The sequence below is a fragment of the Euprymna scolopes genome, chromosome 27, assembly GCF_053919585.1.
Source record: "Euprymna scolopes isolate OS-2025 chromosome 27, ASM5391958v1, whole genome shotgun sequence".
NCBI lineage: Eukaryota > Metazoa > Mollusca > Cephalopoda > Sepiida > Sepiolidae > Euprymna > Euprymna scolopes.
The window spans coordinates 51,267,995-51,288,258 of record NC_136508.1 but is presented as its reverse complement, the minus strand read 5'-3'; the positions used below and the strand labels follow the sequence as shown (position 1 = coordinate 51,288,258).

The 20,264-nt window shown below is 34.6% G+C and overlaps 1 protein-coding gene across 1 annotated transcript in view; it reads left to right on the top strand.

Moving 5' to 3' along the window:
* LOC145248852 (cilia- and flagella-associated protein 44-like) overlaps window positions 1-20,264 on the top strand; it is a 228,307-nt gene that overhangs the window by 6,481 nt on the left and 201,562 nt on the right. Inside the window, exons 2-6 of the mRNA XM_080110575.1 lie at window positions 7,182-8,101; window positions 11,574-11,736; window positions 13,144-13,283; window positions 14,597-14,776; window positions 18,767-19,046. Coding sequence (XP_079966701.1) covers window positions 7,233-8,101; window positions 11,574-11,736; window positions 13,144-13,283; window positions 14,597-14,776; window positions 18,767-19,046 — 1,632 coding nt within the window. The 5' untranslated portion in view covers window positions 7,182-7,232. The remainder of the gene's footprint in view (window positions 1-7,181; window positions 8,102-11,573; window positions 11,737-13,143; window positions 13,284-14,596; window positions 14,777-18,766; window positions 19,047-20,264) is intronic.

Here is a 20,264-nt window from a genome sequence, read left to right as displayed (position 1 = left end):
ACAAACAAACAAACAAACAAACAAACAAACGAACAAACAAAGACACAGAAAAAAAAAACCTCTTGAAACTTCTCATTAATTTGAATGCAACAATTTTAATTTGAACCTTCAAACAATCAGCTATTTTTATTTGGACACTAGCTGAAGTTTTCAAAAATTTTATTGCTAACCGTGTGCCATTACATAGTTTAGGTGGGTCAACATTTCTTTATAATATAATTGGAGCTGCTTCCTTCAATATCAAGTTATGATGTAGCATTCCAGGCAGTTGTAGTGAATTTAGAAGTTCTGCAGGAAACTCTACAGCCTGATCTTCATCAATAACACAATCAATGGATTGATAAGAATGCTCTAACTCTTGCAAAAGATTATAATTCATCATATCAACAACATCATTTCTAGGGACCAAGATTGCTCTTTCCAACATCGTGGAAATTTTTAGCAATATCTATGAAAACCTTTGTCATCAGATCGCCAATTGAATTTACTATCAGGTTACATGGTAATTTGTGCAATTAAAGGTCTTTATCCAATGTTATTGAACCATTGTCAACGAAAAAACAAAAACATGGTTACCACACAGTATTGCAGGGGTGCCAGATTTTCATATCAAATTTTTAGTGGAAAGAAAAAATTCGGGATTGAATCAAGCGTTTGACTCCAAAGGAGAGCAGCATTTTGTTTTATAGATAAACTGCAGACTATAACGTTTTGTTAGACCTATCACTCTTTTTTTTCTTTTTACGATTCTAAGGGTAACTTATAATATAATTAACTATTAATAATGTAAGTTTCTGGTGTATAATACTTTCGGAATATGATTTAAAAAGAATAGAATTATAGGTACAATATTGTGATGACTTGGCAACTGCCACTTGGCACTTCTATCGGCGCAGGGTGGATGAACATAAACTGTATAAAATTTATTCTTTTGGAGCAAATTCAAATTATATTAAATTTCATTTAATAATGGGCAAGAGAACTTCTGTTCATGTTTGAATGATTGCTTTCGTGTCAACCTTTCATTAGTTGAGTTCAGTCTCGTGGTGGTTTTTAGATTGTAAATATTAGCAGACAACAATTTGAGTATTTTGGCAGATTTTCGCCAGATGAGATTTTGATGGCGAATATATTTCTTGTTTTTGTTTTTATTTTTATTTTTGTTTTTATTTTTATTTTCATTTTTTGTTTTTGTTTTTTATTTTTGTTTTTATTTTTTGTTTTTGTTTTTTATTTTTGTTTTTATTTTTTGTTTTTGTTTTTTATTTTTGTTTTTATTTTTTGTTTTTGTTTTTTATTTTTGTTTTTGTTTTTTATTTTTGTTTTTATTTTTGTTTTTTATTTTTGTTTTTGTTTTTTATTTTTGTTTTTATTTTTGTTTTTTATTTTTGTTTTTTATTTTTATTTTTATTTTTATTTTTGTTTTTATTTTTGTTTTTATTTTTGTTTTTTATTTTTGTTTTTTATTTTTGTTTTTATTTTTGTTTTTATTTTTGTTTTTATTTTTGTTTTTGTTTTTGTTTTTATTCTTATGAAAACTGTATTCATGGAAATTAAATATTCTTCTTGTATGATATCTCGATATGAAGTGTCGAAGATAACTGACTGAATTTATTTTATTATATCTTTAAAATATAAAGTACATGAAGCAATCGATCTGTTTAGGTATGAATTTTTAACTTTAAATTTATATTAGGAAAAGCAGAATCCAAATGTATCATAAATTTGTTGAAATATCGGGTAATTATCCGAAAAAAGTGTATATTTTAGTCAAAGAGATAAATTATTTTAAAATGTCATTGAAATTAATATTTGTTTATTTAATCGCTAAATGAATTAAAAAAAAAAGATAGGTATGCCTTCGTATATTTAATTTAATGCTTACAGCCCATAAATTCTTTACAGAAATAATGTTTAAAGAAAAAAAAATGAAGAAATTATGTAAAACAAGGGGAGAAGTTATTCAAAGTAGAGGAAACAATAATCTAAAGGGAAAAGGAAAGATAATTCAAAGAAAAATAACAGGTTATTAAAGTTTGAATAGACAAATATTTTAATTTTCAGAATCTTGAGCACTATTTGCATATTACTTGAAAAAAAAGAAGAAGAAACGTACGAACCTGACATTAGTAAGGTTTTCTATTAAAACCTGTGCTTAGAATTTGTTCCTTGCCGTACAAGATTTCCTCAAGAAAAGTATGAACTTTATTTACTGAATTTTGTTTTCAGTCATGAGGGATTTCATTCATCTATTTATTCATTCATTACACACAATACATTGTAACAAAAATTGCAAAATTTTAAAAATAAAATAGTTTTTTCAAAATTTAATGATTATTTATATTTAATTAGTTACGAGAATTTATATTTTGCAATAAAATAAATAAATTAATATTTTGCAATAAATAAATATATACTTTTCAATAAAATAAACAAATATATATTTTGCAATAAAATAAACCTCTATTTTATGTTGCTATAATTTTCTTATATTTATTTGAATTCAGCAAATGTGTAAATAAAACATTCTCAAAAAATAAAAAAACAAAACCCACGTATTCGAAAACTAGAATTTTGGTTTGAAATTAAATTTCTTTTTGTCTAATCGATAAATGAATAAAAAAAGAAAAGATATATAGGTATGTCTTCGTGTATTTAATTTAAAGTTTGCAGTTCATAAATTCTTATTTCTTTACAAAAAAGAAAAAAATGCATTTATTAAAGAAAAAGAGAGCAGTTATTTAAAGTAAAGGAAAAGTTAAGAGAAAGGGAACATGGGGGAATAATTTAAAGAATAATAGATTATTACATTTAGGTTAGACTATAAACAGTTTTATTTTTAGAATCTCGAGCAATATTAATTTACTACTTAAAAAAAACTGAGAAAAAAAAATTACAGAATAATAGATTATTACATTTAGGCTAGACTATAAACAGTTTTATTTTTAGAATCTCGAGCAATATTAACATATTACTTAAAAAAAACTGAAAAAAAGAAAAACAAATTTAAAGAATAATAGATTATTACATTTAGGCCTGACTATAAACAGTTTCATTTTTATAATCTCGAGCAATATTAATTTACTACTTAAAAAAAAACTGAAAAAAAAAAATTACAGAATAATAGATTATTACATTTAGGCTAGACTATAAACAGTTTTATTTTTAGAATCTCGAGCAATATTAACGTATTACTTAAAAAAAAAAAAACTGGAAAAACTGAAAAATAATTTAAAGAATAATAGATTATTACATTTAGGCTAGACTATAAACAGTTTCATTTTTAGAATCTCGAGCAATATTAACGTATTACTTAAAAAAAAAAACTAGAAAAAAAACAAAAACAAAAACGTAGGAACCTGACATTAACCCAAGTAAGCTTTTCTATTAAAATCTGTACTTAGAAATTGTTCCTTGTCGTGCAGGACTTCCCTAAGAAAAGTATGAATTTTTAAAACAGAATTTTGTATTCAGTTGTGAGGGATTTATGACAAAAAAAAAAAAAATAATAATTGTTGTCAAAAAATATTTATTGTCTTAAATCATCTTTAAATTGTCTTTATTATCCCAACCTCTAAATAAATATTTTACATTTCCGCTTGCCATAAAATACCTTTAAATATATTTAAAAGTATGCAGAATTCGTATTTACTAATACAAAGACATGATTCCAAAAGTTAAAAAAAAAATAAACATAAAAAAAAAAACCCTCGGTACCATCAGCTAGAATCTAAACCAAAACATTTAACATTCCACCCGCGTTCTCTACCACTGTTACATAGAGAGAAAGATAAAGTCTTATTATTAAACTTGAATAAATGAATTTTATGTGAGCATGCACATGAAGAAATAAAAACATGGCGAGTTTAAATGAACATTTCGCATTTCAGCTTGCCGATATATAGGCGTTATTCATCAACCTAAACGAAGATTTTATTTGTTATAAACTATCCTTGGTGTATGATTACTATTTCCTGTTAATTTCAGTGTTATGTGACCAGAAGAATTTAAAATTTATCTATTAAATAATTTTACACACACACACACACGGTTTTATTTATATAGATAGATAGATCAAATAACTTTTGCTTACTATAGTTGGATTTCTTAAAGCCACAAACACAATTAGTTTTGCAAAGACTTTTTGCATTATTATCTAATTAAATGCACATATTACCTTTTTTTTCTGTTGTGGGAACATGATGAGAAATAGCAGCGAACCGGATGTTAACGCATCCACCATGTGAGACAAAATGAAAAATCGTCTTTTGCGCATCGCTTCTGCTTGGAAAGAAAAAAAAATAAGATAACCACAAAATAATTATCGACCAATGGCAGAGCTCCGTGCCTAAAATAAACACCTCAAATATCACAGTCTCCGGGAGCCAGTTTGCCACAATAAAAACGAGGGATTTGAGGTAACTGAAAGGAGGGAAGAGGAGATTCGCCCTGCTGTGTCAGTGAACGCACGGACAGATTCCCCCACCCGACCTAAAGAGATGAAGAGAAGAGAACTCGCCCCGCTGCGTCAGTGAACGTATGGACGGATTCTGTCACCAAACCCGAAGAGACATAATGAAGAAGAAAAAGAAATTAGGCACCAGTGAACTGAAGCCGATTATGCTCTCATGTTATGGGCCAAACGCCTTCAATTCTAAACACTGCCTAATTCATACAAACCAAAGAAAAGAGGAGGAAAAAGAAGACGAAGACGCCGGGCTACTAGCTGCTGATGAAAAAGTCACCCGCTTTCCAGTTACAAGCCAGAACACGCATCACCGACAGTAGGATGACCGGCCTACCCTAACCATCTCCATCGTCCAAAAGATAAGTTACAGTTTACGAACATTCATTCCTTGTCAATTCATACATACCTACAAACATTTTACGAACATTCATTCCTTGTCAATTCATACATACCTACAAACATTTTACGAACATTCATTCCTTGTTAAATCGTACATACCTGCAAACATTCTACGAACATTCCAACGTAATACAAACTGTCAAATATCTCCATCGGACAATCCATTCTTCGTTAAATCACATTCCATCCTACGAACACTTTGCCTCTTCCAATACAAGTTGTTAGTAGTAAATAAAATCGGTTCTCAACCTTCAATATTCGTCTGTCTTTAATTATATGGAGTCAGAATCTACACACTTCCAACGTTGTCCATTTTATGTATTCTTTGTTGTGGCCTCTATGGCATCCTTTTCCCACCCCTAATCCTTTATAAAACCATGAGGTCTTGTGTCTTGTGTGCCAGTCTTTACCTTTCTCTCACCACAAGGCGATGTGATGGGCCAGCAGCACCCCAAGAGGAGAGCCCCCTTGCCCTGCAAAAATAAGTTTGAATAGCACTGTCGCCATTCTCCGGTGAGGGCGACTTAGGCAACAAGTGATCAACTTGCTCCTCTTAAAAGTTTGAAATATAATTTTTAGATGTATCTATGTATCATCTTTAAGATATATAAAAAAGAATTTACTTCTCTTTCTCTCATAAAATAATTCTCTTTTTGTTCCCCCACCTCCTACTCTGAAAAAAAAAAATGCCCTACTTGATTAGCCAAGACGATTTTGCTTGACCAATCAACAGACACCTAATTTTGGCATGCAGAAAGCAAAAAACCCTTATCCTTTCTCGTTTGCAAATGGAATTGTAACCAATCAACAAAGGAAACTTCACCTACTTAATTTGTATGTAATTACCTGAAACTGGCATTCAGAGGGCCATCTATTTTATTGGACGCTAAAGAACTTTTTCTTTTTTTTTTTTGGTTGCCGGACAAAAGGAAGGTAGACCTGTAAATTCACCCTTGCCCGTTTGTCGGTTCGTCTGTCCACACTTTTCTCAATAACTACGCCTTTGAATTTTGTGAAATTTTGCACAAACATTAAACATGATATGAGTAAAAAAGTAACAGGACGGATTTTCTGGGAAAACTCCGGTTGCCCCCCTAGGGGTGCCTTTTGGGTTAAAATGGCTAAATTTGACACTTTTGTGCTTATTAAAAAAAAACTGATGCCTTGGATTTTTATAAAACTTTTTGAAAAGTTGCAACTAACTGATTTCTATATAATTTTGTTTGTCTATACTTTGCGATAACTCTTGGGTGTGCTTCAGGGGCTCTTTTAGGGTTAATAAAAACACTCCATTTTTGGGACTATTTTACCATATTTGTCCGAAATCTCCTTGCATGTCTATTTAGCAGTTTTGCATGGTGCTGAACTCAAATTTAAATATGTTAAGGCCTTGGGGACTTTTGGGGCTAAATGGGGGTAAATGATGGACTTATTCATTTCTTTTTTTTTTTTTGTATGGTGCAGAACTCAAACATGTTAAGGCCTAAAACTGTTCATTTTCACAAGGATTTAACATCCCCTTGTGACTTTTGGGGCTAATTTTGCGTGTGTGTGTGGGGGGGGGGGCGCAAATGCTGAATGTAATCATTTTTTGTCTCGTTCACCATGCACTTGTTTTTATTATAGTTGAACTTCTTAAAGCTGCAAACACAGTTCTGCAAAGACATTTCTTTATTATTGTCTGATTTAACACACATATTGTAACACAACACGAATGCGCTTATGTAAATGCATGCAAAGTGACATCACCGATGGGGGGGGGGGAAAGGACTATAAAAAGAGAACGTGAATGATCACGAGAAAGATGAAATAACTTTTGAGATCTCGTGAGAGATGTGGAGAAGGTTCTAGATCATGTGAGTGACGTCACGGCTGCACTAATGAGGAAATAAATGTTGTTCCTACAAAGAACAAGCGAGTTGTAGCTATTTCCTATTCTTTGTCTAGGTTTTCTTTCAGTGTCCTTGATTGTAAAAACAGAACTTAAGACTATGGGAGGGTTAGCTCCACCGACTCCCTCTATGATATTACTACTAAAAAAAAAACCCAAAAAACTTTCAAAGATTAAATAAGAAATTCAATGAAATAGATTTTTGTGTTGGTCCACGGACAACGTTATAATATTATTCTTTATTTCTGTGTTGTGCATCTTCTATATTCTGTTTTTTTTTTTTTCCAGCATTTATTTAACCTCAGCAAGCGACAACTGAACTGGTTTATTTGCCAAATCTCTTTGTAGGCTATATCCGTCTGTTAGATATATAAAAACATTTTGATTCTAATTATTTTCTTTTCTTTTTTTTTTATTTTGCAGGAAAAAAAAAACGTCTGACAATACTAAGGTTTATTGCATGCAGAAGAAAATATGGAAGAAGAAAATAGCGCACAGGAGACAGACAAGAAAAAAGAAGAGGAGGAGAGTGAAAGAGCTGAAGGAGGAGAAAGTACTCAACGAGATGGGGATGATGATGGAGAAGCAGGAGAGCATGTGGATGGAGAAGCTGGTACACAAGATGAGGGTGGATCTAGCACTGTAATACAAACTGAAGAGGTGGAAAGAGAAGGTGACGGAGAAGAAGACGAAGGGAAAGGAGGAGGTGTTGGAACAGAAGGAGAAGTTGGAATGGAAGAAGAAGGAAGAGGACAAGTTGGAGGAGAAGGTGAGACAGGAGAAGGAGAAGTTGGGATGGGAGGAGAAAGTGGGCCAGAAGGAGAAGGCGGAGGTGAGACAGAAGGAGTAGGAGGAGGGGGAGGTGAGACAGAAGAAGGAGGAGAAGAAAGAGAAAGTGAACAAGTAGAAGGCGGAGGAGAAGAAGACGATAAAAAAGTAAACAAAGGTGATGAAAAGCCAGGAGAAAGCGACAAAGAAACAAAAGTAGAACCTGAAAAGGAAGCGGGTGAGGAAAGCGTTGGGAAACCAGAGACGGATGGGGAGGCTGCGGAAGAGGCGCCGGAGGAAAAAGAAAGTGACGCCCCCAAAACTGAAACGGAGGAAGGTGACCAATCTGAGAAGAAAGAAGAAGAGGCAGCGGCCAGCGTCGAAGAAGGAAAAGAAAATGAGATACAAGATTCGGGAGAAATGGAGCAAGAGCAACATGGAGAATCAGAAGCATCGAAGGGTTTATCGAAAAAAGAAGCCATACCCGAAAACTTTTATTACGATTATGAAGAACTAGTTTCTCAACCATACGTGACAGAAGAATCTGGTATCCCTCTCAACTTATTAGAATTTAGGTATCCTTTATGTGGAAGGCAATCAAAATAGCGAATATCGACTGATTCAACTTAGTGGTGTGCAGAGATCTAGTTATGTCCTGGTGATACCCGAGATTATGCCAAACTTCTAGAGTAAATGTGGTATTGTGGCGACTATGAAATCAGCTATTTAATTATCATGCACTAATCCATTAGAGGAAGTTATCATCCTCTCCCTCAGCGTTCGGTATAATAGCAACTTATGTTCAATTTATCGTTTACAATGAATTGTTTACAGTAGTTATTGTGTTTTGACATTAAATAACCTAAACGGCATTTATGGAGAAAAATGATATGAGAATGATATGATGGATGTATGATTTGAGTTTTAAAGACAGGCTTAGATCTGATGACCTCAGAGGGCGACACCAAAGTGATGACAGATTGAAAAATGTGCAACAGCCCCTGCCCCATCATCGCAACGTTGCATCACTGCGCCTGTTTTACAAATATTTTAATGGAATGTGTTCTGATGAACTTGTTTCACTTGTACCCCCTCAACATACATATCCCCGACAAACCCGATTAGCAATAAGATCTCATCCCTTCACTGTTGATGTACCTAAATGCCAGAAAGCTTTCTATTCTAATAGTTTCTTCCCTCGAACAGCTAGACTTTGGAATTCCCTTCCTGCTGCCTGCTTCCCTGGCTGTACTGATATGCAGAAGTTTAAATGTAACCTAACTAAATATCTTGTTAATCTTTCCTAGACATGGCCCCAAATAGTAGCCTTTTACATCCAAGCGGTGATATGCTTTGTAAGGGGTGAACATGAGTAAAAAAAAAAAAAAAAGATAATGGAGATGAATGAAAAATCAGATGTGGAGAAAGTATGTTTGGAGGGTAAAACTTTTGAGGTTGTTGCTGGGTCATACCATTGAAGTTGGACAAGAGCTAGTGTGACTGCACGAGTCAAGAGTGACTGGAATAAATCCAAGGAACTTTTGCCATTACTAACCAACAGAGCGATACCAATGTTGACTAATTGAAGATTACATCAGGCATGTATATGAGAATGAAAATGAATGGCAAAAGTGGATTGAGAATGGTGGTGACTATGCGGAGAAATAAATTCTTGGCCAAAAACGGTCACTCGTTTTAATGATACAACTCCCATATTCATAGCTCTTCAACTTTTTTAGTTAAAAAATAGGAAGCTTTACTTTTGGAACAACCTTCATATTGTTTTGTGGAAATCATACAGTGCTTCTAAACTGTATATGAACCTGAAGTTCCAGTGAATTTGGATTTCAGGAAATTTCCCTTGCTCCGCTTGTGGAAAGGAAGTCGAGTGGACATCAAATTTTTGTCGTACTTGGGTACACAAGAAATGCATTGGCAGATGTGTAAGACAATGAAGATAGATGAAAACTCAGATGTAGAAAAAGTAAATCTGGATGCCAAAGCTATTATTGTTATTGAGAAGCTATTGTTGTTGTTTAGAAATTTTGTTATCTTGGTGATAACATTGGGATTGTACAGGAGATAGTGGGGAGTAAATCCAAGGAACTACCGGCCAGTACTAACTAGCAGAATCTTTTAGGCAGTTTTTATGCATGAGCGTACAGAACTCCACGTAAAAGATTAATTTGCAAAAGCACAGAGTAAATAATCAACATTTCTTTTTTAAAACAAAACAACAAAAAGGTTTATTTTGAAAGAAGAAGAATTATGTCCGAGGTGAAAGAAAGAAAAGAAATATAAAGTTCTAGGATGTTTGCGTGTTGGGAGACAAACAATTGAAGTGTCTCAGATTGTCCAGTGGAAGTAGTCATAACCCGGGGGGGATTCAGTGAACAGAGAGTGAGAGCGGAGATGTTTGTTTACTTTGGTGGTCTGAGTCCTTTTGTTGGCTGCTAGCTAGTTCCTGACAGGGGTAGTTAGTTCCTTAAGGGCATATAGGATTAATACGCCCTACTAGCTGACTAATCAGTGCATGGCCGCATCAGTCAACAAAGGGGGTATTAATCCGCAAGAGAAAATAGCATGTTATGATGACTGCTACAGAGTAAATCAGGCATGTGTACACAGTCTGATGATGTATGGGAATAAAATCTGGCCAAGAAGGATTGAGGATATGCATGGCATGGACAGAAATGATATGAGATTTATATAGTAGATGTGAGTCATAAAGACAGACTTCAATTTGATGACCTCAGAGAAAGACTAAACTTAGACAGAATAGAGGGATGTGTGCAGAAGGGTAGGCTTTGATGGTATGGCTGCGTTGAATGAATGAGTTCTTGGATTAGTAGATGTAGAACAGTTGAGGTAGCAGGTTCATTTCACAAGTGTTATATAGTTGTTGTTCACGGTTGCTTGGTGATACACATTTATTATGAAGACAAACATTTCAGCCAGTAGGTTGCGTTAGCATCGATATAATATAAAATATCTTACCGCAGGGTGTCCAGCCTCCACGTTGGTGTGTGTGCAGCAGTGCAGCACATGGTGAAAGGAAATAGCATATGAAAAAAATTAGGAACAAATAAGATAATTGCTCACGGTTGCTTGGTGATACACATTTATTATGAAGACAAACACAAGGACAATTCAAACGTAATACATGAAAAGGTTAGTGGTCAAATTATGATAATTGAAACGGATGGGAATGATGATTATTTCTCCATTTTGAAAGTCACTCTCCTTCCCTCCACTCTCCACTTCCGGTCGTTACTCTTGTGAGAAGTCACGCGAATCTAAAGTCTCAGATTCAGACAAAGGGAGGCAACTTTGCCCAAAGAGGTAAAGAGTTACTTCCCTTGCATTGTACTTTTTGTGTCATCCTAAAGACCAAAGAAGACATGAACTCGAGAACAATAGGGATGAATGAATGAAGACCTGGCCAGAGATAGGTTAGTTTAGCTGTCAGTTCTTAAAGTTGTCCAACGCTTGGTAGCATGTAAAATGGCCGTTAAACCGATGATAATGATGATGATAATGGTGGTAATGATGATGGTGGTGATGATGATGGTGGTGGTAGTGATGATGATGATGATGATGATGATGATGATGATGATGATGACGACGATGATGATTATGGTGGTGATGGTGGTGGTGGTGATGATGATGATGATGATGGTGGTGGTGGTGGTGGTGGTAGTGATGATGATGATGATGATGATGGTGGTGGTGGTGGTGGTGGTGGTGGTGATGATGATGATGATGATGATGATGGTGGTGGTGGTGGTGATGATGATGGTGGTGGTGGTGGTTGTAGTGATGATGATGATGATGATGATGATGGTGGTGGTGGTGGTGGTAATGATGATGATGATGGTGATGGTGGTGGTGGTGGTGGTGGTGATGATGATGGTGGTGGTGGTGGTGGTGGTGGTAGTGATGATGATGATGATGATGATGATGATGATGATGGCTGACGACGTATTTCCATGTATTTCTTCCTTTTTTTTCATTTCCCTGAATAAATTTCCTTAAGTGCATCTTCAGTTTTTCCCTGGGTTATGACAGCACGAAAAGATCAAATCTTCACCTGATAACTCCGGAAATTGCTTTGATGTGCACGGGAAGTATGATAACGATTCTCAACTTGAAGACGAGAGAACAGATTTACTTGAGATGCACAGGACCATCCGGTGTTGGCGCTGTTACCGTAAGTTGTTATATTTTAACAACGACTTCCTGTTTGCCTTTTCTTTTTTACTTTATACAGTCTCTTGTTGATTCTATGAGGGGTGAGGGGTGTCCCAAAAGTACTGTCTCCTATTATTTTTTATTCCGTCCGAATGGATCAGAGAGGATTACAAACTGCATTGTTATGATGACTGAACTTATGCATTCATGACCTGAAAGTTTCATCTCTCTGTTGCAGATATTGACGGTGTGACACTCTAAGAAAGCAACCCCTGTCATGGACGTGCATCAGAAGCAGACATGCGTCATTGTAGGCAAAAAGAGCAATAAGAATGATAGTGACTATGTAGAAAAATAAATTTTGGTTTTCATAGTACCACTCTCGTCTTTATAGCTCTTCCAACTTTTTGAGTTAAAAAAAAAAATAGGGGGCTTTATTTTTTAAATTACCCTTGTATACTTCTCTCTCTCTCTCTCTTTTTTTTTTCAGGACAATAAATTAGATCCTTTCTTAAATGATTTACTTTGAATCAAACAGCATTCGGCTATTTTGCAGTTTAAGATAACAAAACGAAAGAGTGGAAAATAAATAAATAAATAAATAAATAAATAACAAATAAATGTTACCAAAGGCAAGATACAGAACTATCAGAATATTTTTTTTTAGGTTTTATATTTTAAATCATTTATTACTTTGAAACAAAATTTAACCTAGAACAAAAAGAAAATGTCTGACATTAGACAATTATCTGGAGAATCTCGATAATCGTTTAAAAATCAAAAATTAAAAAAAAAAATACTGGTAGAAATCCAATCAAAATGACACCAATCGAGCGAAAATGCATTGTTCTACCAGTATTTTGTTTAATTTTTTTTCTTTGAGTGATTATCGTGACTCCCCAGACGACTGTCTAATGTCAGCCATTTTTTTCTTGTACTAAATTAAGACTAGACATTACTTTGTTTCAAAGTAAATAAACACTTTAAAATAAGTTAAAACACAAAAAAGTTTATCCAGATAGGTAAAAGAGTTCCTTATCTTGCCTTTGGTAACATTTATTTGCTATATATATATATATATATATATATATATATATATATATATATATATATATATATATATATATATATATTTTACCAATTTATCGTTTTGCTGTTTATACTGCTAAATGCCCCAGCATTATTTTCTCTCTCTCTCTCTCTCTCTCTCTCTCTCTCTCTCTCTCTCTCTCTCTCTCTCTCTCTCTCTCTCTCGCAGAGCAATTTCCTTCTTTTGTGTCTATTATAATATCTTAGTGACTTATCTTTCAGTTTGTCTTTCAATTTTCAAACGACTACTTATATTTCTTATGCTCTCATTTTCTTTCCTTTTCCGTGACTATCAGATCTTTTCCATCTCATGTGTCTATTATAATCTGTCTGATAGGTACACCCGAACAAAATGTACTTTGCAGTTGGAGAGAAAGGCATTTTTCCGGACTTGAACATCTTTGAGTTTCCATCCTTAAAACTGTACCGGATTTTAAAAAAAGGAACCGAAAGGCGATACTCGTTTTTGAGTTTTAGGTGAGCCGAATTATATTTGTTGTTTTCTGTTTGAAGTAACAAATAAAACGTGAACTCAGACCCCTTTTTCTTCGGCGATTGTGCATTTGATCATTAAGAATATATGCCTTCTTTTTATATCTCGCTTTCCTTATTTTGTCTTTTGGTTCTCGCATTCCGTGAGCGACATGTCAGACAAAGGGGAAGAATTGCTGTTTTCTGGGTTAAAATCCATTCATATAACACTTAGCGTTAGTTTTGGACCTTGAACTGATATTATTGAATTGGTATGAGGTGTCTTCAATAAGTTTCCAGACTTTTTTCGTATGGCCACTTTTATCAATAGTACACATATGAAACTCTAGTCCCCTTCGAAGTAATCTCCTCCGGCTGCAATGCACTTAAACCGGTCTAACAACTCCTGGAAGGCCCCATGGAAGTCCTCTTGTGTGAGCATGTCAATGACCCTCGTCACAGCCTCTTTCATCTCTTCTCAATTGTTTCATAACGCCAGCCTCTAAGGTTTTCCTTAGTTCAGAGAATAGCCAAAAGTCACATGGAGCAAGGTTTGGACTATAGGGAGGGTGAGGAACTGCCATGATGCCCATCCTGGTCAAATAGTCTGTGACAAGGATGTTGTGGACTGTTGCATTGTCTTCGTAGAAATGCCACTGCCCCTATTTGAAGAGTGCCGATCTCTTCCAACATGAATAATTGTGTACAGTTCCCACACTGACATCAGACTGAGCACTTATTATCTCTATGCATATAAGATGGTCCTTATCCATGAAATTCTTTATTTGGCCAATCAACTCGGGTGTTCTGACTTCCTTACTCCTCCTTCATCACTCATCATCCCTCACAGACTCCCTGCTTTCCGTGAATCTCTTATACCGCACAAAAACTAATGCTCGATTCATACAAGATGGCCCAAAAGCAGTCTGAAGCATTCCGTACGTTTCTGTGGCATTTTTTTTCCAAGTTTAAAACAGAATTTTATTGCATCTAAATTGTCCTCACATCCTGATTGCATTTTTAAAATTCACCAGCTGTGAAAATTAGGCTTTAGTAGGGTTCATTCCAGTTCCTTCTGTAGCTGTTCATTTGAACCTGAAATCATAAATTTGGTATAAGATGTTTAGCAATAAGATACTGAATTTTCAAGAGTCTACAACAATTTTAAATGCCTGTACAAAAAAAAAAAAAAAAAAGAAAAATCCGGAAGCTTATTGAAGGCACCTTATATTTTTTGTAGCTTCCAGTGTCCCCTTCCGGTATCTAACCAAAACGTCAACTTGCTGATTGTATAAATGCTTTCTTTTACTATCGTACAGCCCAGATGGCTCTTTATTGGCTTCCCAAGGTGGGGCCCCTGATTATATGCTGACATTGTGGAATTGGCGCCAGGAACATATCACTTTGCGATGTAAGGCCTTCTCTACGGAGGTTTTTCGAGTCACGTTTTCATCAGACCTGGAAGGTCATCTAACAACAGCTGGATCAGGACACATCAAGTAAGTCGTGTCTATTCTTTCTTTTGAATCACAACTCTATAAGAATCAATGTGAAGAAGGAATGCAAATAATAAGAAATGATTCAAACACAAAAAGAGACTTGACAAGAAATCAACCTGTCTGCTTTATCATCATTTTCAGGGCAAGTGCTCGTCTGAGCTCCAATTTATGGTTCCTCCTTGCCAAACTTTCACAAGAAAAACTCGTCTAGCTGAAAACTCTATCAATGATTTCCCCAGTCTTTATCAGTGCCTAAACCTACACGTACATTCCATGAACAAAGCGTCTTTCTTAGAACTGCACACGTGTGGAACCGTCTTCCGTTTGGCTGCTTTCCAGATGACTACAATATGGTCGTCTTCAAGTCCAATGTAAACAAGTTCTTGATGAGCCGTTCCCCTTAAGTAATCCAATTTACCAAGTTTACACTACTAACGATTACTATGATATTGTCCCATTGACTACTGCACACTCTTTAACCCTTATCCTCGAGTGACATCTGGGCCTTGATAAGTGGTGACTTCTATGTAAAAAAACGTAATGTAAAGGTAATCAATTTCCAATGTAAAATCTAAATAAGAATTATAGAATTATAGAATGATAGAATTATAGAATTATAGAATGATAGAATTATAGAATTATAGAATTATAGGCTTCCAAACTATTGGAACAAAATTTCATTCCACTTCCTTCTTAAAGAGTCTTCCCAATGAACACTTCTTAGCAATTAGTCAAAACCCCTTTTATATATATATATATATATACTAGCATTTCAGCCTGGCGTTGCCCGGGTGTTTGGAGGTGTATGTTGAGAAAAAAAAAAAGTGGTAGTAGGAAGGCAGGCTTAAACCTGTATCGCAAAGGAGGAAAAGAACGGAGGAAAAACCTGACGTTACAACCATCGCCAAACTGGAAGTGACGTAGGTTTTAATTAAGGCTAGACAATCGAAAGGAAGGGTGACTTTCGAAAATATCGGCGAAAAAAGCGACCCCCCCTCTCCATAGAAAAGTACCCAGTTGAAGGTGAAGATATTAATGTTTTTCGCCAATTTTTCGATATTTGTCGTCTGAAAGGTCGAACTTCAAAATGATACTGATCTTGTAAAAATCCGTCACCTCTGTCGAAAGTTTTAGGCAGACATACAAAGATACATACATGCATACATACATTTATATATTGGTAACTCAAATTTTCGACCCAAACCGATTAAAAAGCTTGTCCTATCTCTGAATACCCTTTATGTAAAATTTCAAATGTTTAGACCAGAAATTGTCTGAGTAATTTGGAAGAGACTGCAGAGGTCAAATTTTTTTTTAACGTTGACCCCTATTATGGCCCCTTAAAATTCATTGTTTTGGGCTCAAATCAAGTTATTAAGTTAGCTCCATGTCCAAGGAACCTATATCTAAAATTTCAAGTGTTTATACCCAAAATTGGCGAAGGAGTTTGGTAGAGTTCTCAAAGGTTAAATCGTGGAACTTTGACCCATTAACAGCCCAATTTCTGGGCTAAAAAACGGATTACAAAGATTTTCTCAAATCTCAGTACCCTGTATATCAAATTTTGAGTCTATAGACTGAAAATTGACAGAGTTATTGCGTAAGAACATGTATGCAGACAGACAGATAAACACACACACACACAGACACTTTCACTTTTATAAATAAATATATATATATATACTAAAATAATAATTAAATACCTACAGACACTAGTGTTTTATCCTTCCGAGAATCATCAGTGCAGGGTGTCACAATTAACGCCAGTCAAGAGATTCGAACCCGGCAATGAAGCCATCTCTGACTCCATTAGCAAGAACCAAATCCATTTGGCCACTGTCAATTGCGAGAAATATCGTTGAAATTTAAACCTTTATTTTTAAATGTTTTTAACGTTTCAAGTATTTAGACCCAAAATTGGCGAAGGAGTTTAGTAGAGTTTTCAAAGGTCAACTCGTTGGACTTTGGCCCTTTGACAGCCAAATCTCTGGCCGAAAACCGATTAAAAAGATTTTCCCAAATCCCAATACCCTTTATGTCAAATCTCGAGTCTTTAGACTGAAAAGTAACACACTAATTTGGTAGGGAAATGTACGCACACAGACAGACACACAGACAATTTCGCTTTTATAGATATATAGATAATAATAATGATAATATTATTATTAATAATAATAATAATAAAAAGACATCTGAGCTACAGACACAAGCCGGACATATAGAAACTGCTACAGATGTAAACCACAAAGGAACGTCATATGGAATCGTGAAACTGAAACTATATATTAGTAAGTTACTCACCCCTGCACCTTGCCTTCCCCCTCCCCCGCTTTTTTTTTCTGTGTATGTTAACAGAAACTGATGCCACACCAAATAATCTAAGAGGGTCAAGGACGATGGAAAGATCAAGAAGAGAAAGCACTAGCTAGACCTCCACTTAATGATTACAAAGAGGACTGGGACCTTGGGGAGGGTTATTGCCACCCAAATTTCAGTGAAGACCAATAGTCGCCACCAATGCGAAATCAATGGTAAGCAGCTGTTGTAATAACGCAAATTCTTTTGCAAAGGTTATCGAAAGAGGCAGTGAGTACTGGAACTCTGGAGAGACTTGTTGTCACCCAGACTCCAGAGAACACCACAGGTTGTTGGCAGAGAGTAATCTCTGATGATGACCTGTGTGAGAACTCCTAGTGAGTACAAAAATTCTATATATTAATATGATAGCTTGTGTGTGTTTTTTTGTGTGTCACACGTACATTTTTTTTCTTCCGAGGAACTATCGTTTAATTATTATGACCTTATATTCCTTGTAATAAATAATTTTACCAAGAATTCTTCATAAGTTTTGGTTTCGGTTTTAATTAAAGCTGATGCATCCAAGTCATATGGGTACATTTTTTTTCATTTTTGAAATCACAACTGTATACTATATAAGAATCGATAGAAAATTGACTCTATAATAATATATACGAAATCTGCATAAATTAAAACATCATATTTAAGCATATTTTACGACCGGGCTATGCCGGGTGTCCCTGCTAGCTTAGATAAATACTTTTGCAGTTTAAACAAAAGAGCTACAATAATATCAGAGCGTCTCCATTTATGCTGAACATCCACAGAATGTTAACATCGATATATTACATATGAAAGAGTTTGCTGTGGAATTTCCACAGGCCTTCACTACTACTACTACTACTACTACTACTACTACTACTACTACTACTACTAATAATAATGATAATACTAATAATACTAATAATAATGATAATAATAATGATAATGATAATAATAATAATAATAATGATAATGATACTACTACTACTACTACTACTACTACTACTACTACTACTAATAATAATAATAATAATAATAATGATAATGATAATACTAATAATACTAATAATAATGATAATAATAATGATAATGATAATAATAATAATAATAATGATAATGATACTACTACTACTACTACTACTACTACTACTACTACTACTACTACTACTACTACTCCTCCTCCTCCTCATCATCATCATCATCATCATCATCCAAAAACTGTAAATAAATTTTCTATCTACTTTAAGATCTTTGTTCCTTTGAGGCGCTGATTGAGTTTGAATGAAATAAAATGCGTATTATATACGTTTAAAGCCAAAACAACGCATTATTACAAAATAAACGGGCATTTATTTTGTTTGAAATTCATATTGAAATTTATAAATATATTTTGAAGATATATATATATATATATATATATATATATATTTTTTTTTTGCCATAATGTTGGAGCAGAGAATCAGCAAATAAAAAAATAGAAGGAAAGACATACTGATGATGAAGTATATCTTCGAACTATATTTATAAATTTCAATATAAATTTCAAACAAAATAAATGTCCGTTTATTTTGTAATAATTCATTGTTTTGGCTTCAAACGTATATAATACGCATTTTATTTTATTCAGATTCTCTATCTATTTTGTAACAGGTTCTGGAAAATGGCCGACACTTACACTGGCCTCAAATTACAAGGCTATTTGGGGAAATTTGGCAGGACAAAACTCTCAGACATCGAAGGTTATGTGGAATTGCCAGATGGTAAAGTCGTATCCGGATGCGAGTGGGGCAACCTGTTGGTCTGGGATGGCGGACTTATCAAAGTGCAGATTACTCGGAGGAACAACAAGACGTGCCATGTTGGGAACATTCAACAAATCACGCTCGATGAAGGCGAAATGATGACCATTGGTGTCGATGGATACATTCGGGTCAGTTTAAATTTGATATTTGCTGTATATGATCATATAATAATAGTTTATGATTTGCTGTATATGATCATATAATAATTTAGGAGAGTAGAAAGTCGATCTTGGATTTACTTTTGACAGTCTCGTAATTCTCATTTCCCTATTTTTTTTTCCTTTGATGCCTGTATTCCATGAGCGATGTTTCTGACAAAGGGGAGAGAATTACTGTTTTATGAGTTGAATCTATCTGGATAACACTATTTGTTGTTTGTTTTTGATCTTGAAGTAGTATTTTATTTTATTTATTTTTTTAGCTACTTACATCAAGTGGTGTCATGCCTTGTCTGGAGCGATTTCCATACAAAAAAAAGCAAGAAAAGATCCGGTTTTTAATTTTTATTTAAACAAAGAAAATCTGATCTAATTAGATCCTTTCTGTTGTGGTATCATCCTTATTTATGTAGACAAAGGACTCTTCCGATAATTTTATAGTACTGGATAGAATCCAGTCAGGGAGTCGAGAAGCAAATGCTAATTGTGTCAGTGGCGATTAGATCAGCTAGTATAAAGTTTGACAAAGATCACACTGAGTGCATGTCATGATGATCCAAATATGCAAAGCAGAATCATTCCCAGAGTTGAATCAAAGGGGGGCTGACATCCGAGGTTAAAACAAAAGGTCAGATTAGTTAGGTATAAATCGAGATGACGGATGACGTCAGGTGTTTTTGAGCTGATAGAAAACAGTTTTTAAATCAGTGGCGATTAGATCAGCTAGTATAAAGTTTGACAAAGATCACACTGAGTGCATGTCATGATGACCCAAATATGCAAAGCAGAATCATTCCCAGAGTTGAATCAAAGGGGGGCTGACATCCGAGGTTAAAACAAAAGGTCAGATTAGTTAGGTATAAATCGAGATGACGGATGACGTCAGGTGTTTTTGAGCTGATAGAAAACAGTTTTTAAATCAGTGGCGATTAGATCAGCTAGTATAAAGTTTGACAAAGATCACACTGAGTGCATGTCATGATGACCCAAATCACTGTCTGTGGAAGCGGAACTAGAGATATCAGATAAAGCGAGTATGTCATAGTGTCATATAACAGGCTGACCATAGACAGACTGGTAGTTGTGGCCAATCCAATAGGTAGAATAAGAAATTGGAGTTCATCGTTTTTGAATTAGAAGTTATTAGCACAGGTTGTTTGTTTATAAAAAAGTGTCATAACAAAATTA